This window comes from Tenrec ecaudatus, chromosome 18 (genome assembly GCF_050624435.1).
Source record: "Tenrec ecaudatus isolate mTenEca1 chromosome 18, mTenEca1.hap1, whole genome shotgun sequence".
In the NCBI taxonomy this organism is placed as follows: domain Eukaryota; kingdom Metazoa; phylum Chordata; class Mammalia; order Afrosoricida; family Tenrecidae; genus Tenrec; species Tenrec ecaudatus.
The window spans coordinates 73,730,771-73,753,611 of record NC_134547.1 but is presented as its reverse complement, the minus strand read 5'-3'; the positions used below and the strand labels follow the sequence as shown (position 1 = coordinate 73,753,611).

The 22,841-nt window shown below is 53.4% G+C and overlaps 1 protein-coding gene across 2 annotated transcripts; it reads right to left on the bottom strand.

Annotated features, from left to right (window-relative positions):
• Window positions 1-536: 536 nt before the first annotated feature.
• TCF25 (TCF25 ribosome quality control complex subunit) lies at window positions 537-22,532 on the bottom strand. Of its 2 annotated transcripts, none has more exons than XM_075537480.1 (18): window positions 22,214-22,532; window positions 15,407-15,574; window positions 14,871-14,990; window positions 13,977-14,095; window positions 11,875-11,940; window positions 11,489-11,571; window positions 10,789-10,919; window positions 10,296-10,395; window positions 9,921-10,014; window positions 9,165-9,257; window positions 8,987-9,092; window positions 7,935-8,094; window positions 6,913-7,000; window positions 5,469-5,627; window positions 4,820-4,910; window positions 3,848-3,927; window positions 1,672-1,744; window positions 537-1,394 (listed from the first exon to the last, which is right to left on the bottom strand). In XM_075537480.1, the coding sequence occupies exons 1-18, from the start codon at window positions 22,403-22,405 to the stop codon at window positions 1,137-1,139; spliced, it is 2,181 nt and encodes a 726-aa protein (XP_075393595.1). In that variant the 5' UTR covers window positions 22,406-22,532; the 3' UTR covers window positions 537-1,136. The 2 variants fall into 2 exon arrangements, with proteins under 2 accessions (XP_075393595.1, XP_075393596.1); XM_075537481.1 differs by having other exon boundaries at window positions 14,877-14,990.
• Between the last annotated feature and the right edge of the window lie 309 nt (window positions 22,533-22,841).

Below are 22,841 nucleotides of genomic sequence, written 5' to 3'. Positions count from 1 at the left end.
GCAGAGATGGTCTTGCCTGTTTCCCTGAGTCCACATCCAGGTCCACACATGCTTGCAGGAGACAACCTAGGACCTTGAGTGTCAGCCACACCATGTGGCTGCAGGTGGGACCCCATGGACTCTACCTCTACCCCCAACATACTGAATGCCCCTTCACCCCTGGGTCTAGCTCCCTGACCTCCAAGCCCAGGTGCTGCTGCTGTTTCCACTAAAAATATGGGCAAGTTCGGTACCCCAGGTCTGACCCAGCATCTTCTCCAGCTGCACCTCCTAACTCAGGGCTGGCCTCCCCTGGTCAACGCAAGCTGGCATACAGGTGGTGCTAGAGACCAGGGAGCGCCTTCTCTTCTCCCCAGAACCCCCAATCCCAGAGCATGACCAGCAGTGGGGAAAGGCTTTGGGAGTTCCGGAGTGCATGAGGGAGGTCGCACTGGGCACCTGGGAGTGCTGGCTGCAGGGGGCACGCATAGGCTCTTGAGATAAGAGCTCCACCATGGCAGTGGTGCTGACCCCAGGAAAGAAGCACAAGACACAGCAAGGATACTGACGTTTATAGGGCAGGAGAATACTGAAATTTACCAGACAAGAGCCACCAACATTTACAGGGCGGGTGACCAGTGATAGTCACAGGGATGGGAGACCATCAACATATATAGGCAGGAGACCAGTGACAGTCACAGGGGCGGGGGACCATCAACATTTATAAGGTGAAAGACCATCAACACGCAGAGGCAGGAGACCAGTGATAGTCACAGGGGCGGGAACCATCAACATTTATAAGGTGAAAGACCATCAACAATTATAGGCAGGAGACCAGTGACAGTCACAGGGGCAAGGGACCATCAACAAATATAGGGTGGGAGACCATAAGCAATTATAGGGTTGGGAAGCCATCAACATTTATAAGGTGGGAGACCACCAACAGTTATGGGGCAGGAGACCAGGGATAGTCACTGGGGTGGGAGACCACCAACATTTATAGGGTGGGAGACCACTGATAGTCATGGGTCAGGAGATCATGGACATTCACAGGAGAAGGGGTAGGAGAAGCAGCTTCCTGCTTTGGGGACTGGCTTACCAGCCAGAACAGAAGTCAGGGACATGATGGCAAGGTTAGGGAAGAGGGCACTGTGTGCTTAATCCCACTCCCCGTCCCCATCCCCCTCGTCCTGGCCCTCGACCTGGCCTTGGCCCTGGGAATTCTCCCGGTTCTCCTGGCGAGGCATGTCCAGGTCGTTGAACTGGAAGTTGGCCATCATTTCACGCACGGCCACCATCAGCCTGTTCAGGCCCTGGACTCGGTCCAGGCTATCAGCTGTGCTGCCACTGCCGTCTCCTCCTCCTCCTCCTCCTCCTCCTCCTCCTCCCAGCCGCTGCTCCTGAAGCCTGTCCTCCTGTGACAGCAGCAGCCTGAGTCAGCCCTCCAAGGGGCTATGGTCCCAGCACTCAGCCCCTACCCCAGTGCCCAGCGTGGTATAGGGCACACTTGTCCCCTTGCCCCATCTGAGCCCAGGTGGGGGACGGATCCCAGTAACTGTGTGCTATCTTCCTAACCAGACAGGTGCCCTCCTGAACCAGGTGGCCACCCAGCAGGAATCTCACACGCCCACACTGGATGAGCCTGTTGGCTGCCATCCATGGAGAAAGGACAGAGAGGCACACAGGACTTACCTCAGTGTTGTAGTTCGGTAACAGAGATCGGAAGAAGAGGGCCACTGTGTTGGTTTGGCCGGCGGGAGTCTGCCTGTTAGATAAAGCCGGGAGGGGCCCGAGAGGACACTGAACCAAACCTTTTTTCAGGACATCTACCAGCCCAGCTCACGATGTCCCGTCTAAGGCCCTCCTGCCCCCATCTCCCAGAGGCGGGGGGGAGGCATCCCTAAGCAGCAGGTAGGGAGAGTGGTTGAGCTAAGCTGGGGCCCTAAATCCACACCAGGACTGGGGGGTGGGTGTTGAGGACTCCTGGTCAGGTTAGGGTTGGGCCGTGGGCACTCCAGTAACAAGGGACAGATGGTTCAGATGGTACCAGGAAGGGAAATCCAGAACTGGGGGCAGGCCCTCTAAACCTGGCTCGCTTGCCATCCTGAGAAACCAACTTTGAGACAGGTGGGCAGCAGAGCCCACCATGGCTGAGCTGGGCATCAGCCATGGCACGGTAGGATTCCTTGTTCAAGAAAAGGTGCAGCGGTGATGTTTCCATCAGTCCCGAAAGCCACAGCGAGGTGACTAAGGGGAAACCCCTACAGGTGAAGTGGAAAACAGTGCCCTAGCTCTCCTAGACATCTTAAAACCACCAGGTGCTGTGGACTTCAACCCTGGTTAATCCTGTGTGTGTGTCAGAGTAGAACTGCGCTTCCTCAAGAGTTCTCAATGGCTTATTTTTTTGGAAAGTATATGTATCACTAAGCCTTTCTCTGGGTGGCCTCTGGGTAGAGTCAAACTCCTAGCCTTCCTTTCTGCAGCTAAGCAGGTGATCTGGGTACACCCCTGAAGGGACTCTTTATCATACACTTGGTGGTGGTGGTGTGCTGTTGACTCGGCTCTCATTCATAGCGACTCTATAGGACAGGGTACAGCGGCCGATGGTGTTTCTTAGGCTGCAATTCTTATGAATCCACTGCCATCAAGTTCATGCCAACTGATAGCAACCCTAGAGGACAGATACAGCTAACTGGTGGGTTCTCCTGGGCTGTACTTGTTATCGGAGCCACAGCTTCTTTTCTTCTGAGAAGCAACTAAGCAGTTACCCACTGTGCCATGGGGGCTCCTTAAACACTTTAGTCATCTACACGTAAAGAGCCCTGAGGTGAGTGAGAACAACAACGATCCAAGTAGCAGAAAACGATGAATCCCTCGCTCTAGAATGTCCAGGCTAGCATGAATCATGTCATTAAAAAACCCCAAAAACCAAAACAACCTACTGACATGAACAGTTCATTACGTCTACCTTAATCTATTGCTAAATTTAGCTGGGAATGATTTCCTCATGAATATGGAGCATGGTTTTATACTACAATCTAATGGGAGAATAAAATGGACAAGATGTGTTCCTCCCAGGTCTGGAAGGCACCATGTCAGGAGCCTCATTCAATGGGGAAATGTATCTACACCTCCCTGACACCACCACTGTGTGGGTGCCAGGTGCCAGGCAGGGCAGGGGCTCAGCCTCAGAGGTCAGGAGGAGGACAAGCAGGTGTTTCAGCAGTCCAGGTTCTGACAGTGTCCACGCAGACCTGTGGCCTGTTTCGGCAGGCAGGGCTGTGCTCCCACCTCAGTGTACAGGGCCTTCTGAAGGTCTCTGGATATGCTGTCTGCCCTGCTCCTGCTAAAGGTCTTGGCACACGCTGGCTCTTGTACTTGAAACCAATGGCCTTCTCAACCGATTTTCTGAGTGTGACTCCCACTTCCTGCCATTCCCTAGTTCAGTTCCATTTTGTACTTATTTCCAAGTTCTGTGACTGATGTCTGTTTTCCACAGCACACTGGACTCTGGGAAGGCAGAGGGGACTTTAGTGGGTTTCTCACCATCACCCCCACCCTGCTGTGGAATCCGACAGCTTAGAGAGCAGCTCAAAGAAACGACAGGACCTGAAGATGCTGATAGTGACCACAGATTACACCATCCTGTCACTTTCTCCCAAACCAAACCCACAGCAGCCCTGTAGAGCAGAGTAGAACTGCTCCCGCAGGTTTCCCAGTCTATAAGTCTTTATAGGAGCAGACCGCCTCAACAGGGGCCCCTGATGCCTGTAGCTGATCTCCTTGGGCTGTGTGAAGGAGGCAGCAAGCCCCAGAGAGCCAACGGCACTAACCTGGGAGCTGGGCGGCCAAGTACGGAAAGACATACCTCTCAGGTCTGACGTAGGAGTGGATACTGTCTGCGGGAGGCAGAGGGTCATAGCTCATCACAGCCTCTGCAGTCACCTCCTGCAGGAAGGGCACAGACACACACACACACTGCAAGACGCTGCCCAGGGCCACAGGCATGTCCCCTGCAATATGCATGGGATTCTGAGTGGCTGCAAGAGTGCTTCAGAATCTGACAAGAATGGTCTGAGTGAGTGGGTGAGGATAGCTTTTCACTGACCATGGTCTGCCCTGCCGGGGGGCAAAACCCCAAAAGTTAAGCACGATGCTATTACTGGGTTCCTGACTTAGGGAATCCAGGAGGGGGGCGTGGCACCAGGGTTACCGGGCTACACTTTTATGGACACAGACTGCAAGCTTTTTTCTCCCGCAGGACAGCTGATGTGCTTCCAGCCAGCCAGTACACCAGCAGGGTTTGGTGAGGACACCCCTGGGGAGGTAGGGGCACTGTAGCCACTGCTCATGTATTGTAACATGCACGTGGCACATCAGGGGCCTGGTGAGCATGCAGGCCGGGCCACTCACGCTGCACACCCCATTCCTCCCGGCCCCTCAGCCTGGACCCTCATGAGGTGGCACCGGCCTGTGGCTGGAGGCCCACCATGTGCAGTGAACTAGCAGAGAACATTCTAAGCCCCTGCCCACAACCCTCTGCACAGCAACACAAGTTTCACTCTATTCTCAAGCGACAGCAGCTGATGCTTTCACAGCTACACGGACAAGAGAAGGACAAAGGACTGACCCCTGTGATTTGTTTGATTACCAGTGAGGGGATTTGACCAAGTGGCACTTGAAGGCCATACAGGGTAGCTAGCAACACTAGGCAGGTCCAGGAGGCCAGGTCTGCACTGAACCTGTAAGGACCTCGCTGTGGATGGCATTACTTCCTCAAGGCTGCCCTCTGCACTCTGGCTGCAGTGAGGAGGGAAGGGGTGCTCCTGGCCCAGCTTACCGGGGACAGGGTGGCGATGGCCTCCTTGATCTCGGAGAGGATGACATGACGGTGGATGTTCCGGGGAGCACGCTGGTAGAGCACCATGCGCCTGTGGCCAGGGGAAGACGAGGTCAGCACTTGGGAGACCACCAGGGATGCCCAGCCTGGGAAAGGGCCCCAGCTGAACATGATTTCTGGACCAGTGAGGAGCAGAATTGCCCCCCACGGAAAGCTCCACTTTGTGATCTGTGACTCAGCCTCCCTGTTGACGCAGTGGGATGGGTCAGGCCCTAGGCTGGGTGCAAGCTGGTGAGGATGAACACCTTGCTTGGCCAGTACTGCCTTCTGAGGCAGAGGCACCCCTCAGCAATGGTCACTGCTCTGGAAAGGATGTGGCCTGCCTCAGCCATCTCCTGGACAAGAGGTGGCAGTTGCCGGGGTAAGGGAGGGAGGCAGAGGCCCTGCATCTCTACTCACCCCTGAACAGAAGTTTCTCGAAGCACAGGATGGGTAATATCCCCAACAGTGTGGTTGAGAAGGGGTCCTCAGAATCCCCACCGCACCCCTGCCAGTCAAGGGGAGAGTGCCCCTCCCAAGAGAGGGGTGCACTCTTGGAGGCCTGGGCAGGTCTGTCGCCCTCAGGTCACGCCCTCCCAAGCCCACGCACCTGCTCTCATAGGTGCGCACGATGGGGTCCCTGGCATTCACTGCCCGCACCACCTCACGGACGTTCTTTTCCAGCCAGGCCATGATGGTGGAGTCTTTCCAAAGGGAGTGTGACCTCCCGAGATACAGGGTTACCAGCTGGGACATCGCCGGCGATTGGCTGCGGGAAATTGGGGCCGTGAGCGGGTGGTACACAGGGGTGAGTGCCCGTCCGGCTGGTCGCCCAGAGATCCGCACCGCCGTGCTACAGAGGCCCCGCCTACTGTCCCGGAGCCACCCCAGCACCCCAAGGTCCCGCCCCGGAAGCATCGCCCCGGAAGCAATCGCACCCCACCGATTACTGGTTCTGCAGGTAACCGGCCGCTGGGGAGCTGATATGGAGCAACAGGGAAGCAGATGGGGGTACTGCTTAGGCCACAGGTCAGCTATGGGGAGCCAGTGGGGGCGACGAGGAGTCAGTCGGGCCTAAGGGGATGGGCGCGATGGAGCTGGGCTGGGTGTGACGTGGACGGACAGCCATGGGTGTGTGTGCGCGCGCGCGCGCGGTGTGCCAAGCCAGTCGAGGGGTGACGGGGTGGGGCCAGAAGGCTGAGCAAGGGCAAACTAGAGGACAGGTGCCCAGTACGGCTGGGTTGGCGAGGCGCCGCAGGTGGGCGGGCGAAGGGCGGAGCGGAAGGTATGACGTGGCAAGCGCGGTGGCTACTGGGTTACGCAAGGGGTGGGCCCGTGGCGTCAGTGACGTAGGGGTCAAATGTGGGTGGCGCTTGCCGCCGTACTTGCGCAGGTTGGGCGGGGCCACGTGACGCGTGAGCAGAGGGGCGCATGCGTGTCTGAAGAGAGTGGCACTTAGCCTGTCACCGCATTCATTGGATGTGCGGTGAATTTTATGGGGTTTGAATTTCAGAAGTCAGACACTGCAAGTCTGAAAAGTGCTTCGGGAATAAATGGTATCTTTTGGGGTTTCTTTTATAATAAAGGAACTTTGTTCCTAGTTATCAAGCAAAGGGAAGATAAATGCTATTTCCTTACTAAGTTTCTCCTTTATTTTTTATATTAAAGATAAATAGTATGTGCAAATGTGTAACATAGTCAAGCAGCTTTAAAGCCCAGGTTCTGTGAGGTGCTGGGCACCCACAACCCAGAGAGCGGTGCTCACTCTGGCCCACCCGCCAGCCGGTTCCAACGGAGGTGCACGCGTGCAGAGGCCACGCTGTGTACAACGCGGATCCTTTTGCCTCCTGATGGCTTTGAGCTTCAGTCTGTGGGGTGGCCGTCCCCAGGGAGCAGTGCAGTGCCTGGTGCTCACACCTGACACCCCAACTGCATCATGAGGCAGGGCCCCCACTTCCAGACAAGTCCTGAAGGGTGGTGGGCCCCCAAGTAGGAGTGCCCAGGGAAAGCAGGTGCACACCCACCCCTGCCTGGGGTGGCCTTCTGTCCTCTACCTGATCTGGGCGTTGGGTCCAAAGAAGGGGTGGTTGGCAACGGCGGCATCAGGCCGCACGCCGCAGTACTCGAGCAGCGGCAGGAGGACTGTAGAGGAAGAGAGTGAGGCGCTGTGAAGTCACAACCACCTCTGACTCCAGCAGACAGAGAAGTGGTCCCAAGGCTTTGTCACGGGGGTTTCACGGTGAGCCAATGGACGGGGTCCAAGGGCCTCATTTCTGACGGTGTCCCCCTTGCTGCTGACCAAGGTTTGAGGCAGTCTCCTTAGACTAAGTGCCCAGAATGCCTGCCTTTAGGAGCATACACATCTTGTCTGACACACCACACACCCTGCACCCTGTACTCCCACCCAATTAACCCATCTGCTGGCCTACAGCATAGGCTCCCAGCCTGCACCCCAGGAACGTGCCATGAAGCTGTGGTCCAAAAGGGAGGTGTAGGTTCTGCCTGGTGCTGGAGGGCTCTGAGGAGAGCTGTCCTGTGCCGTGCCTGCTGACAGCCCCGAGAGTGTGGTCAAATGCCCCCAGCATCCCACAGGCCTTTTCATTTGTGTCACACACAGGTGTTTGAGGGGCGGGAGGCTCTGCTCTCCACCCAAGTCTGGCCCATCCCCACCAGACTCGGGCAGCGCCTCCAACTCTGGGTGGGTGCCTTCTCTAGGTTTGCACAGCCCACCTGCTGTCCCCAGTGGCCCTAGCACTGGGGTCTTGGTAAGGAAGCAGTGCTCTCCCCAGTACAACAGGCCTCACGTTGCTCCAGGCACAGGCTCGTTAGGATGGACACGATGGGGCTGAGGGCCACCGCTGAGCAGCCGTGCCATCCTGAATACCCAGACACCAGAGGAAGGTCCATCCCAAGAGGACAGAGGTCCTGCTCCGACTGACTTGTTCCTGTTCCAAGCAAGTTGTCAACACCGAAGCAACTCGGGCGCAGTGGATGCTATGTCTGGCTGGAGTGGGGGTGCTGTTGTCCTCTGCCTATGCTCCCCACTCCCCTCAGGGAGCCTGGCCCCTGCACCCACCTGCAGGGAACATGATGAGCGCCTGCCGGATCAAGAAAGAGGCCTTCTCTCTGGCAATGGCGATCTCGTAGGAGGAGCGGTTTGTCTGCTGACTCAGCAGGAAGTAGGCCAGTGGCACAGAGTAGGCGAAGTTAGGGAGCTGGGACAGGTTCCGGTGCACCTACAAGACAATGGTGTGGAGTTTGGGCAAAGAGCAGACTCCAGTTTGTGGCCGAGGGTGGCCTGCTCCTGGGGGTCCCCATGCCCGCTCTCATATCTCAGACTGTGTACCCCAAAAATGGTCAAGAATGTCCCCTGCGCCCACCCCCATCCCCTGCCCAGGAAACGAGGCCAGAGAGGGGAGTCCTCGGCCAACCACATTGTCACATAACTGCAGGTGCTCTGCACATGGGTCTCACTCTCACAGGTTTACTGGCAACTGTGTGACATGGGCATTCTAAAAGCCTACGCTGTGGTGGGCTTGAGGGCCCGCTGGCCTGCCAGGCAGTGCTGCCTGACAGCAGACTCAGACCCATTTGAAGTCACCCACACCATCCTTCCCCGAGTCTCACTCTTCCCCGCCCACCTCCAGTCGGTGTGCAAGAAGGGGCCTTGTTGGCATTCCTCAAAGCCTGCCAAGCCACCCTGACCAGGCCACTGCTGCACAAGCACACGGAGCCAGGCAGTGTGTGAGCAGGCACATGGGTCCATCTCCCTGCCTCCAGTCCCAGACAGGTGGGGCACACCTCAGGTGTGCTCCATGGGCCACCCTTATTAAGAATCGTGTCTTGGTTCCAGTCAGAACTGCTCTGCTGTCTGCACATGCACAGTTGTTAGGGGACACGGGCTGACCCACCCTGAACTTGGGACTCGTAAGGAAGCTAGCAGCTTCTGGCTATGCTGTGCCAACTGCCTGACCACCTACCCAATCACTCAGAAACGTGCAGCAGCTAAGTGCCAATGGTCTCTGGCAGGCCCCTTTCCATGTGCCCTCCTGTGTGGGTGGGGCACCGAGCCAAGAGCACGTGAGGCAGGCACCAGTGGGCCTCTAGGTGCTCGGCAGCCACACCTACCTCCCAGTCCATGTAGAGACAGGTCAGGTCCTCATAGCTGCGGGCCCGCAGCGCCAGGTGGTCCACCATCAGCAGCATGCACAGGGGGTCCTCGTTGGGCTCCAGGCTTTGGGGCAGAGGAAGGTGTCACAGTGTGGGGGCATGGGGCAGGACATGTGCACCCGGGGCGGGCACTCACCTCAGGATGAGCTTGCAGTACTCCAGGGCCGTGCGCGGGCAGCCCCGCTTCTCCAGGAACATCATCTGCTTGTAGAGTGCCAGGAAGAAGCTCCTAGACCCGAGACAGTTTACATACCATCAAGTGGCGCCCAGGTGGGTGAGGGGGGGGGGGGTACTCGTTCGGGGCAGGGGAGATGGTGGCACTTCAGTGCTGCTCTCCTAGCTATGTTCTCTATGCCCTGATACCACCAGGGCTCCTTGTCGTGCGAGGCTCTAGAATCTCGAGAGCGGACTAGAGTTTAAGGCATCCAGTGTCATCACGGCGCCGGTCTCCTCACTCTCTGGTCCGGCTGGTCACCAATCTGTGCCATCGTCAGCCTGGGGCTGTTACTGCATCAAGAGCCGACGGTCCCTTGATGGCCTGGATGTGCTAACATGGACACTTATTACAGCCTATAAGAACTAGGATATCCGCTAGAGATAAGACACACAAAGCTGGCAGAGCCACTTCATACCCAGCAGGTAGGGAGGCTGGAGACCCCTGCATGTCAGAGCACTGGGGCCCAGGGACAGGTGGGGTGAGGCTGGCAGAGCAGTGATGGCTGTAGGGGGCATGCTGGGGCAGGAAAGATGGCGAGTGTGGTACCGGGCTCTCTGAGTGACTCCTCTGAGATGTGCTTGCTCCCTGTGTCTGACCACCCAGAAACGCAGGTTGTAGCTGCATCTTGGAGTGGGTTTGTGGGCCACCCTTGTGCAGGGTGGTGGCAGCACTCACCTGTTCTCGGGCCTGCGGTAATCCAGCCGGGCACTCCCGTTGGTCAGGCTGAACATGGGGTGGAAGGCGCACTCCATGCTGTACAGCGCCCGCTCTGTGGACAGACAATCGCTCACCACAGGCCCTTGCTCGGCTGGTGATGACGCACCAGCAACAAGCCTGGAGCATGGTGCTCTGCACGCATGTCCATCTGCTGAGATGGACAGCCTGCACTGAGATGCTCCCGTCACCACCCAGCAGCCACCCCATGAAGCGAGCCCTGACATAACAACAGGGACGAGCGCTGAAGGAATGGTCCTCTACTGCTGGGCGTGCGCACTATTGTCAGCTGATGGGAGGGCAGCTCGGTGTAGACTGCTTGGCCCACGCGCTCACCTATGAGGTCTCTGGCCGTTTCCTGGTCATCCTGGAGCCGGCAGGCGTCGCTGAGTTGCAGGAGTGAGTCCACATGGTAGGGGCTTGTGTGGAGCAGGACCTGCTGGCCAAGAGGGTCCTGCCTTTAGGCACTTAAGAGGTAAGGCAGCACCAGCCAGCCAAGGACACAAGCTCATAGGAGCATGGTCACTGGGGGCCGCCCCAGTTCAGCAAGAGGAAACTAGCAGCACAGCTTCCCACCTGGGACACAGGTGTACAAGGACAACAGCTCTGTATGCCAGACAGCTAGACTCAGAGGGCAGCATGGTGCACAGGGCAGGTGGCCCTGGGACAAGGTGTGGCCCCCAATACATGTTATACGGCCACAGGTCAAGCTGTCTGCACATAGGCACTTAAGGGCAGGCCCAGGGTGGTCGGGCCAGACACAGGTGGGGCAGGCCCAGGGTGGTTGGGCCAGGCACAGGGGTGGCCGGGTGGGGCAGGCTGGACGCACCACAATGTTGTTAGGCTCCATGGAGTCCACGGCGTCAAGGAACCGGTGCTGCACCTGCTGGTATTCCTCGTTGTGCTCAAAGGCAAACAGGGAGCGCCCCTTCCTTGTCTCCAGCAGCCGCATCGAGAGCCCTGAGGGCGAGTGAGGGCATGGGCTCAGGGGGACTGGGAGCAGCACCCATAGGCTAATGCTTCTCTCAGAGTCAGCCTGCCTGAGGGACCAGCCTGCCTGGAGGGGGCCCCTTTCTCCTCTCGGCCCACTGTAAGAACTCCAGCCTCCAACTTCCCATCCATCCATGAGAGGTCCCGGGCCTCCAGCTTCAGGTGCTGGGAGGACAGGACACAGCCTGCCCGCTCCTGGGCCCTCCCTGTCAAGGAGAGGGCAGCAGTGAGCCCTGAGCTATCACCTGCACACACACATGGTATCCCTATCCCACCCTACAGCCTCAGGCCCCAAGGGCATTGGACACGGGAAGCCAGCGGGTGACCACGCCACCACCCCCACTCCCACCCCTCTGTAAAGGCTGAATGCCTCCTACAAAACAGAATCCCGCAGGTGGGGGAGCAGGTGACCAGAGGCCACCCCGGTTTCTAAACTGCCAACTTTAGTCCACCAGGGACTCAGAGGCAGACTCCTTATTGGGATGCATCCCTCACTCCAGGACCACCTGCACAAGCCCCACTGGCCCCATAGCCCTCACCTGGTTTGGTGTACCGAGGCCAGGTGCTCTTAGGGTTCGTCAGCCACATGGACTTGATGTACGAGCGCTGTCTCTGCCGAGACCTGGGGGGACATGTGCTGACTTAAGGCATTAAAAATAATTGTATGGCCACTGCTTTGGAGGTCATGCTCCCTCCCTCCAATAGATCCAGAAAAGCAGAGTTGATGAGAATTAGAAATTCTGTTGTGTATTTCCCCCCCATTTGATCAGGATTCTTCTATGGAATCAATGATCAAAATGGTTGGTTATGGTAGTCGGGCACTACCTAATTCTTCTGGTCTCATGTAAAGGAGGCGGCGCTCAGGGACTTATCTTTATGGCTAAGGTGAGGCTGCTTTGGACACACAGCTCAGTGTAGAGCTCACCTTTGCTCCCCCTGGATTGCTCGAGCACCGAAGTACCTCCTCAGTTCTGTGTCTGGATTCAAGTGTCTAGAGGAGCGACCATTTCAGAAAGAAAGATAACATCAAGTTCTACGACTCTGGAAAACTTTAAAAATCACATCAAACCCAGCACCAGGGAGACCACTTCCAGGTTCACTTTCTTAAGCCCCACCATGGTTGGCAGCCATGCGGCCCCTGCAGGACACAGCAGGGTCACTGCCATCATGGTGGAGCCTGTGCTTGGTACCACTGCCTTTTCTGTGCCACGCGGGGATGTGAGGAGCATGAACACTTAGCATTATGGGCTAATGGGCTCTGGGGGATAAAACACAAAAATCAACATTGTCAGCAAATTTCTGTGGTAAGGCAAACGCAAAACATTTAAACCATGGACATGAGTGGATTTGGGGCTCACATCTGACCTCGAACTAAGAATAGGTAGCTCTTATGTCATGGCCCTGCCCCACACGTGCCCTCACAAGAGATCCCTGAAGATATGGGTGGTGTAGCAAAGTGCGGTGAAGTGAATAGATGGTGCCCGGCTAGCAGAAGGAACAGTCTGGGGTCTTAAAGACTTCTCTTCAAACAAGCAGCCATCTAAGTGAGGCATCAAGTCCACATACAAGAAGCACACTAGTGACTAGCCTGTGTGATGCAAGGGTTGTATGTAAATAGTAAAGCTCAAATCAAAGTGTGAACACCTCGTTTATAGAAAGCTGTGAATGACGGTAGAAGCCCAAAATCCATTTGCAGGGTCCACACGTGGATTAAGCCTCTGATGAATCCCCTCTGATCATAGGTTGAGGGTTTAAGTAGCATTGTTATCAGATAGAGAGCATTATAAAAGCAATTATGGCAGATACAGTTATGTTAAAATATAATATCATTGGATCTCCCTTTGGATCCACTTGAAAGTTGTTCCAGTTTTTAAGAAAAGTGACGGAGAATGACACGGATCCCTGGTGGTGCAGTGGTAAGGAGTTGGGCTGCTAGTCTGAAACTACCCGCTGCGTCTCAGGAGAAAGAGTCTCTGAAACTCACAGGGCAGGCCTACCCTGTCCTTGAGGATGACTACAGTCGCCGGCATCGGCTCCATGGCAGTGAGTGAGTCTCTAATGCATCCCTTCAGATAGGCAAGCCTTGCTGTCCTACAGAAGGCACTGATAAGTGGATGAGGTGGGTGCAGCTAGGTTAAAACGTAACACCTTCTCATTCGATTTCCATCTCAACCCCTTTTAAGTTTGCTCTAGAAATAAATAAATGAAATTTGTTTTAGTGTTTTAATATTTACTGCTTTCTTTTCTATTGAGGTTTTCCTGCTTTACTTTTGTTTTATTGTTAATGTTTTTCTGTATATGCAATCCAAGATATGTAAATCTATAAAGACAGGAACTGGATTAATGGTTTCTTTGGGATATGGCAGGGGAAGTTTGGAGAAATGGGGAGCTAATAACAATGAGCATAAGAACCAGAAAATGTTCTAAAATGGATTGTGGTGATGACTGCATAACTCTTCTTAAATATGAGTGAACTATTGAATTGTGTGATTTGTGATTTACATGCCATTAAAACTGTTGAAAACTGTTCAGTTGCTGTGGAGCCAATCCCAGCTCACAGCTCCCGGGTGGCAGAGCAGAATGGCCCCACGGGGCCTTAGGCTGTTTCTCAGCAGCAGCCAGCCAGGGCTCTCCACTGAGGACTCTGCAGGGGGACTGGAACCTCCACCCTTTCACCTAGCTGGACGAGTCATAACCATTTGTCTCACACTGGGGCCGTAATGAGCACAGGCTTCCTAACGCTTTGAGGAGACCAAGGGATAGCGTTGTAAAATCTGACTTTATCCGAATTTAAAAGAGTCTTTTAAGATACAGTTTAAAAAACAGACATACAGTAAAGCAGGAGCTCCCCGAATCTAGTTTTCTTTCCATCTTATTTCCTAAGAGTTTAACAATATGCTTATCACTACTTTTAAGTATTGTAGAATTCCCTTTTTTCTTTTTAAAGTAAGTGCCATCCTCCTGGCTACCGAAAAGCTGCAGGGTAGGGGTGGAGGATGGCAGGGGCTAGGGTATGGGCAGCCTTACCTGTGTTCCACATGCATCGAGTTCCTCCGGGAGCCTTGGGGTGGGGGGCTGGCTTGGGCCTGCCCGTTGTTGTCCTCCATCCCTTCCTGGGCTTCGTTGATGTCTTCCTGCCCATTCCCCTAGGAGCCCAAACAACCTGTTAGTGACTGTACCAATTCTACTTTGAATGCTGGGACAATTAATAATAAAGTCACTTATTTTTAAAGAAAGAAGACATGAAGTTTTATGGATTGCCTTAAAGACAATATATTTCATAAACTGCAGACCATGTATACATTTAGATCAGTGGTTCTCAACCTCTGAGTCACGACCCCTTTTGGGGGTCAAACAACCCTTTCACAGGGGTCGCCCGATTCATAACATTGGCAAAATTACAGTTGTGAAGTAGCAACAAAAATAATTCTATGGTTGGGGGGTCACCACAACATGAGGAACTGTATTAAAGGGTTGCAGCAGTAGAAAGGTTGAGAACCACTGATTTAGATCCAAAGAATCTTTAAGCAACAGTAGCAGCAACTCAGAATAGACAGAATAACAGAACCAAGGAAGCCAGGATGGCTCAGCCCAGCTCTTGCGGATGAAACTGCAGTTTGGCAATGCCACACTGCCTGCAGGCAAGCCTGGCAGAGCTGAGGCGGCGGCATGATGGCAACACCTGTTCCCATCTGGGAGCGGCTCTGGGACTCCTCCCCCTTGAAGCAGTGAGGTCAGGCTGGAGGAGCAGTAGCTCCCCTATCAGAAGATTAGAAAGGGGTGCAGGGCCCTAACCCGCCACAGAACTCAGTGAACAAAGAGAGTGCAGCTTGGTCAACATTGCCCTGTGGCCTCTCCTTGATAGCAGGATCGAGGGGCTGGGGGGGGGGGCAGTGCCCAAGCTGGGCATGGAGGACGCACACGCACTGGAGCCTCTGCCGCAGCAGCAGCCGCCGCTGCCGCTGCCGCCGCCGCCGCCGCAGCACTCTTCTTGTTCCTCGGCCTCCTCTTCTTCTTTCGGCTTTTGCCATTGGATGCAGGCTGTAAGGAAGCAGTGTGACCCATGAAGCCACAGGGAGATGTGACAGTCACAGAACCCTGAGATCCCGGCCTCTAACTGCAGAGACCCCCTCCTGCCTGCAAGGCAAAACAAGACACTGCTCCTGAGAGTCCAATTTCGGCCCTGAAGTTGGTGGCAGCCATGATTCTCTCATATGAGTGACACCCTTCACACCAGCCCAAGGAGAGGCCGACAGCACCCAGACACAGCAACGGGCCCTACAACGGCCACGTCCCTGCTCACAGGGAGGGGAGTTCGTGTGGGACAAACACTCCTGTCCAGACACCTGCTCACCAGGCGTCAATGCTGTCTTACGGGCACAAAAGTGACACAAGAGAACTTGGTGCTCACAGGGGCGGGGGGCTGCGGGGGGCTGAGTATATCTGGGGCCCCATACCTGCTCGGGGGCTGCTGCCTTGTCGCCACCCTCGCTGTCCATCTTGGCCTCTGTGGTTCCAGGCTTGGCTCGACCTTGGCTCCCTGCACCTGCCGAGTCCGCGGAAGCACTGCCCTCTGACTTGTCCCCACCGACCCCGGGCTCCTCCTCAGGTTCTTCAGGGTTGATCTGAGAGGTGACAGATGAGAGCGTGAGATGGCAGGTGCGCACAGTCACACGCGGGCTGGCGTGAGGTAGGGGATGGAGACAGGACCCTACACAGCAGGGTTGCCCTCAAGCAAGGGGGAGCCCTGCTGGGGGCCTTGTCTTCAAGCATTGAGTAAACCCACTCCAGCCCCTTACCACCCACAGCCTGGCCCCATGAGGAGTTAAGACACAGGTTTTCTGTCAGCATACTAGATGCCCCCAACTGGTCCAGGGCAGGGGGTTATTGCTAGTTTCCCCGACCCACAACACCTAAGTACTATGACTATAATTATAACAGACATGCCAGAGCTGCACTCAGAGGCACGACATCAAGTAGAAAACCATACTTAGGGGCAAACAGTCTCCCTTTGTTGAGCCCCTTTGGGGAACTTAGTGTTTTGACAAACACAAATTCCTAAGAGGCTTGAAGGTAAACTACACTTCACACAGAGAGGCTCCCTGGGAGGGGTGGTACTCCACCGAGGTCAATACTGGCTGTGCTGGACCTCTGAACGGGTGGGGAGGGCCTAAGTCTGACAGAGGTCTACCTCTACACACTGGAGCGGGAGCAAACGGGCAACCTTCTGAACCCTCTGAGGTAATGCTAGCACCCCAAAGGAAGAAGCTGCTGGGTCAGAGCCTCAGGAGAGCCCGGGGCCACTAGCACAGCGCAGCCACGAGGACAATGGTCAACATCCAATGGTCTCTTCAAAGCTCCTGAGTGGCCGAATCAGGTTCAAGTATTGGTCTCTCACTGTCCAAAGCCAAGGAGGAGTGAAGACAACGGAGGATGCATGGTAACGAGTCCTCGGTGGACTCACAGGCCACACCAAACACCAGCCCCATGACTCTGCACCCCGAAGACTAGATGGTGCCCAGTTACCCTCGCCCGCTGTTGAGAGAAGGCGTAAAAGATCCTGTATGGGGTGGGAGAAAATGTTGAAAAAAACTTCAAAATCACAAAAAAGACTGAGTTTACTTGTCTGATGGGGTGTATCATTTATAGTTCGGTGTGCTTTGGCAATTACATATGTGTGTACCCACAATGCCATCAACCAAGTATACGCTTGTGCCTGGGTGGCACAAGCTTATACACTTGCTGCTGACCCAAAGGTTACTGGCTCGAGCCCACTCAAAGGTTCCTAAAGAGGAAGGCTTAGAGACCTAGACACCCCACCCCCACTGCAACCATATGGAGAATAGTTCTACTCGCCACAAATCTGAGTGAATTCAATGCTAAGTGACTCATTTTGAAATCTGACACTGGTTATATACAACTCACTTATTGTGTTCCTAGTGCTTGGTGCTTTGAGTTGATTCCGACCCACACAAACCCTATGTACGAGAACACCGCCAATCCCACCACTCTCACAACTGTCCTGGGTAAGCCCTTTGTTGCAGCATGGTGTCAGTCCCTCTCATCAAGGTTGTCCTTGTCTTCGCTGACCCTCCAGAGGATATGTCTAAGGTATGTGAAATTAAGTCTTGCCATCCTTTCTTCTAAGGAGCATCTGGCTGTCCTCCTTCCCAAAGAGCTTTGCTCGTTCTTTTGGTAGCCGATGTTGCTTTCAATGTTCTTATTCACCGCCATCACTCCAAGTCACTACAATTCAAGTGCACCATTTTTCCTGTGGTCTTCTTTATTCAATGTCCAGCTTTCACATGCACAGAAGGAGACTGAAAATAGCCTGGCTTGGGGCAGGCACACCTTAGTCCTCTTAGTAACATCCTTGCTCTTCAACACTCTGAGGTCTTGCACAGCAGATTGACCCAATGCATCATTTGACTTTGTGACTGCTGCTTCCATAAGCATGGATTGTGAATCCAAGATAAAAGCCTCGACAACTTCAATCTATTTTCCGTTTATCAAGATGCTGTCTCTTGTAATCCTTACAACCCAGTTGTAAGGGTTTGGGTTTTCTTTTCTTTTTTTAATCATTTTATTGGGAGCTCCTACAACTCTTATCACAATCCATATATCCATCCATTGTGTCAAGCACATTTGTACATTTGTTGCCATCATCATTCTCAACATTTGCTTTCTACTTGAGCCCTTGGTATCAGCTCATTTTCCCCTCCCTCCCTAATGAACCCTTGATAATTTATAAATTATTTCATCATATCTTAAACTGTTGGATGTCTCCCTTCACCCACTTTTCTTTTTTCCACCCCCCAGGGAGGAGGTTATATTATGTAGAGTCTTGTAATTGGTTTCTCCTTTCCATCCCACCCTCCCGGTATCGCCACTCTCAGCACTGATCCTGAAGGGATCATCTGTTCTGGATTCCCTGTGTTTCCAGTTCCTATCTGTACCAGTATACATCCTCTGGTCTAGTCAGATTTGTAAGGTAAAATTGCGATCATCATAGTGTGTGTGTGGGGGGGGGGGAAGCATTTGGGAACTAGAGGAAAGTTGTATGTTTCTTCACTGCTACGCTGCACCCTGACTGGCTGTCTCCTCCCCGCAACCCTTCCGTAAGGGGATGTCCAATTGCCTACAGATGGGTCTTGGGTCCCCAATCTGTACTTCCCTTCATTCACAATGATTTAATTTTTTGTTTTTTGATGCCTGATACCTTGATCCTTTGGACAACTCATGATCACACAGGCTGGTGTGCTTCTTCCATGTGGGCTTTGTTGCTTCTGATGGGGTTTTGCAATTCATATGGAAGGCTGCAGTCCTTTTATCTTCATCAGCAAGTGCTTCAAGTCCTCACTTTCAGCAAGCAACATTGTGTCACCTGCATATGGCAGGTTGTTAATCAGCCTTCCTCCAATTCTGATGTCGAGTTATGCATATAATTCAGCTTCTTCAGTGCTCTTTGGATACACATCTTCCCTCCTGACAAACCTAGCAGAATGTGCTTGTTCTTTTCCCATGACTGTCTCTTGATCTGTGGACAGGTTTGGCATGAGCACAATACAGTGTTCTAGAACCCTCATTCTTCTCAGTGCCGAGGTGGTGAGGATTTACATCGTTAGCCCACTTACTGAGGTCTTCTTCTCTTTCCTTTGGCAATGTTCCACACTTCTGAGTATAAAGATCATGCGAGTCTTTCATTAAACTTAGCCCTAAATATTTAGTGCTTTGGACACCATGATAAGTAGAATCTTTAAAGCTCCCTCCAAGCGTGTTCACTGCTAGTATAAGGAAACACAAGTTTTTACCAATTGGCCTGAGGTCTTGCAATTCTGCCATTTTCCCCGAGGAGCTCCACATTCCCTGACCTGTAAGATGCTCTAGGCGTGAGATTACGTGCAATGAAAGGGCGCTTTTACTTCTTTTCTCAACTGGGTGTCTTTCATTCCTTTTCTTATAATGTCACATTTAATTTTTAAAAACCCTTCTTTCAAAGAAGTTTAAAAACTAGTCAACATACTACTGTATATCTGACTTTTAGTTCCCATTCCTGGTACTCTCACAAAGATCCACATGTCTATCTGGTGTTCTTTCCTTCAGAATTAAGCATTTCCTTGACCATTTCTTTTAGTAGAGACTTTCTGGACATGAATTTTCTTATGTTTAGAAATATTTTTCTATGAAAATACCTCGTGTTTTCTAAAAAGTTTTAATGGCATCAACTTCACATCTCATATGATTTAACCATTCAATCATGTTAAGATGATTTTTACAATCACCACCACAATCAATTTCAGAACCATTTCTTTTCCTACTTGTTGTTAGCGCTCCATTTCCCCATTCTCCCCTGACATGTTCCCAGGCAGATATCAACCCACTTACTGTCTCTATAGATGTACGGATCCTAATTTCACATACAGGAAGCCATACATAACACAGACAGAAAGCAGAAACACAGAAACATCAACCACAATGACTAGACCAAACAGAAAAAAACTATCAAAAAGGAAGCACAAAATATTAAAAACCGAAACAACTTTAACAGCGTCCAAGGTATCAGATTTCACCTAACTCTGGGATCAGCACACTGTGGCTCTCCGGAGGTCCTTTCGGTGTGTACATGTGGCTCTGACGTAAAACTGAACGTGAAAACTATCAGCTTCATTTAGAGTACTATTCATTCAGATCATGGTGATTTGGTTTGTAAGAATTGATGGCTTTCAAGTAATTTTTAAATTGTTTTGAAGGGCAGGATTGGCTCTCCCATCTTAAAAGCTTGCTAACCCCTGACCTAACATCTACCTGCCCACAAATGACTTTACAATGTTCTCTGATGGCAAGTAATTTTTATGCCCTTTACTCACTTCAGGAGCCCTGGTGGTATAGTGGCTACTCACTGGGCTGTGAATCGCATGGTCAGCAGGTTGAAACCACCAGCAGAGCTTCTCAGTAGACTGACTGGATTTTCTATTCCTATCAACAGTTACTGTCTCGGAAACCCAAAGTTGGTTGCTATGAGTCAGCATTGACTCCATGGCAGTGAGTTGGGGTTATTAAGTATTTCTCCCTTCTCTTGTTCTGGTCCTCCAGTTACAGATACATCAGACTGATTAGCATTCCTCACGGTTACTGACACATGTGGGCTCTTTTTGTTTGCTTTTCCAGCTTTTTTGGTTTCCTTTCTGGATATTTGAAGTCTCTTTGCCATAACTTAAAAATCACTAATCTTTTTTTTCTCCAGTGTCTATTAAGGTCAAGTGAATTTCCGATATTGTATTTTCCAGTTCTAGAATCAACTCTTTTTGTGATTTTTTTCCTTATTGTGATTCACTGTTCTTGTATTGTTTGTAATGTTAACACTGAACTTAAAAAAAAGACTATTTTAAGATGGTCTCAATTTTCATTGAATGTCACTGTTTCTGTAATTTCGGGGTCTATTTCACCTGATTTATTTTCTCCTGATTATGCATCACATCCCCCCCTTTTTTGAAAATCTGGTAATTTCTTAGGGTATGGCAGACATCCTGAAATGCTATGTTGTTCAATGCCCCCGACCTCAGGAGAACATTGCACTTGGTTGGAGAGGCAGGTAATCTACTTGTGTACCAGCTTGTTCCTTTTGAAGCCTTATTTTAAACATGTGTTAGGGGAGGGCTGAGGTCTTATTGATAAATGTGTGCAGACAGACACAGGTTGATAGCTGGATAGATGGGGTGGAAAGGGCTGGGACGGGAGCTGGATGGTGAGCAGCTAAATGAGTCTCGGTCATTTTGTAAAAGACTGGAATAAGCAGATACTGGGATTGTCTCCAGAACTTTAAGAAGTCCACACACAGTGGTCACTCTGCTGCTAAGGACAGGCTTGGTGATCAGCCAGGAACCCCTTTGGACATTTCTACTCTCACACCTGAAAGGATGGACTGGCAGAGTTTTTTTGTTTTACCATCTGATACCGTCCATGAAAATGGCTGCCTGCAGCACAAGCAAACTTGCAGAGGTGAGCAGTCCAAGAGAAATCAGAAACGTTACCAGCAAACTTAAGGATACTTGGCGTTCAGCGTGGACAGTGTAATGGAGATGGGGGTGCTTCCTAGGACACCCTCTTTTCTGTCTGAAACGTCCCACAATAAAAAGAGTTAATGAGATTATGTGCTTCAGTGTGATTATCAACGTGACTGGAGCCCACACTCCCTCCTGAAACGTCCCACAATAAAAAGTTAATGAGATTATGTGCTTCAGTGTGATTATCAACGTGGCTGGAGCCCACACTCCCTCCCCACCATACAGGCTCCTTGCCCTCCAGTGACCACTGATCATTGCCCAAGGCGCAGAAGTCCAGCTAGTCATGTCCACAGCCCTGCTGTGGGGGCTCAGCGCTGAGCTAGCCTTGGACGTCCCGGGAGAGGAGTGGCTGTTAGGTGAGGACGAAAGGAAAATACGGATGTGGGCACAAACTAGGAGACCTGGGAAAGCCCGTCATACTTGCTTTGAGGGTCCCTAGCCTATTTTCCTCCAGCCAGATTACTGACGTCACTGCCCGGCTGGCCACGCCCCTGACGCCATAAACTACCCACCCACCACTGCTGTCCACACTCTTTCGCCACGCCCACTGCGGCACAGCGGGGGCCCAGACCCAATCTCGCCCCGCCCCTCGCGTCACAGCTCTCCCCCCCCAACCCCTTCACTACAGTCCAAACACCCGCCCCCGTCTACTGCCGCACTGCGGACCTGACCCGGCTAGGCCCGCCCCGCCCCCCCCCCGCTGCAGCCCAGACGGGGGCTCGCAGACCACCCCCACTTCAAGCCCATGCGAGCTCTGGCCATTGCTGTCAGTCTGCATGGGGGCCGTCCCTACTGCAGGCCAGACTTCGGCCCGCAGACCACCCCCACCCTTAAGCCCAGGTAAACTCTGGACATCCGGGTCCGCCTGCGCAAGAGCCTGCTCGATCTTTACTGCAGCCCAGACGGTGGCCCGCACTCTCCCCGCCCCCGATGCCCCAGCAACCCGGGAAGACTGGACGTCGCAGTCGGCCCCGCCCCCACTGGAGCCCAAACCTTGGCCCTGCAGACGGCCCCCGACACCACTCCCACTCCCCCGCGAATCCAGGAAAGCTCTGGACAAAGCGGTCAGCCTGAATGAGGGGCCTGCCTTGTCCGCATTACAGCCTAGACGGGAGCTCCCCCACCCCGTGACGTCAGGACCGCGGCCGCGCAGGTCCCGCCCCCACCCGCCGCCCGGGTTACAGGTTGCGGGTTCGGTACCAGCTCGAAGCGGTTGTTGACGCAGACGTCCTCCTTCCCTCCGCCCCGGGGGCGGCGGCCCGCCGGTTCCTGTTTTGGCCCCTCTTCTTCTGCGTCATCATCTTCACGGAGGACAAACTGCAGGGCACCGGGGCCAAGGGGCTCCTGGCCGCGCTGTTTTCCCCTGAGCCTCCGGAGGGCCCGGCGCGACATGGGACCCAAAGGCTGTTGACAGCTAGAGCCAAGGAGAAGGGACAGCAGCAGAGAGCGAGCCGCAGCAACCCTGCGCACTCGCTGCCGGCTGGCTGCAGGCTGGCGTGTCGCGTCTGCGCGCTGTGGCTCCCAACGCTTCTGACGTCACCAGCTGCGTCAGAAGATGCGGGCGCCAGGCGGCTCTCGCGAGAGTCGGGCCCCCTCTCGTGGCCGAACCCTGGGGCGGACGTGATGTGCGGGATGTTCTGGAAAGATCTCCGACAGATACTGGGGCTGTGGCAGGGGAACATAGACCCTAGCTTTCAGGGGTCATCGCAGGGTTTAGGGCTGGGGCGCCCAGGGGGACAATCCGCCAGTGACAGAAGGGGAGGAGTGGGAGGTCTTCATCCCGTCGCTGCACGACCCACCTGTGGGAGGTGGCAGGTGTAAGTAACTA

Bases quoted from the DNA above. Each gene is read 5' to 3' on its own strand.
- TCF25 (XM_075537480.1), bottom strand. From the start codon at position 22,405: ATGTCGCGCCGGGCCCTCCGGAGGCTCAGGGGAAAACAGCGCGGCCAG. The intron at 14,991-15,406 runs GTATGGGGCCCC...GCTTCCTTACAG, and splicing joins AGGCAGCAGCCCCCGAGCAG to CCTGCATCCAATGGCAAAAG. The intron at 14,096-14,870 runs GTGCGTCCTCCA...TTGGGCTCCTAG, and splicing joins CGGCAGAGGCTCCAGTGCGT to GGGAATGGGCAGGAAGACAT.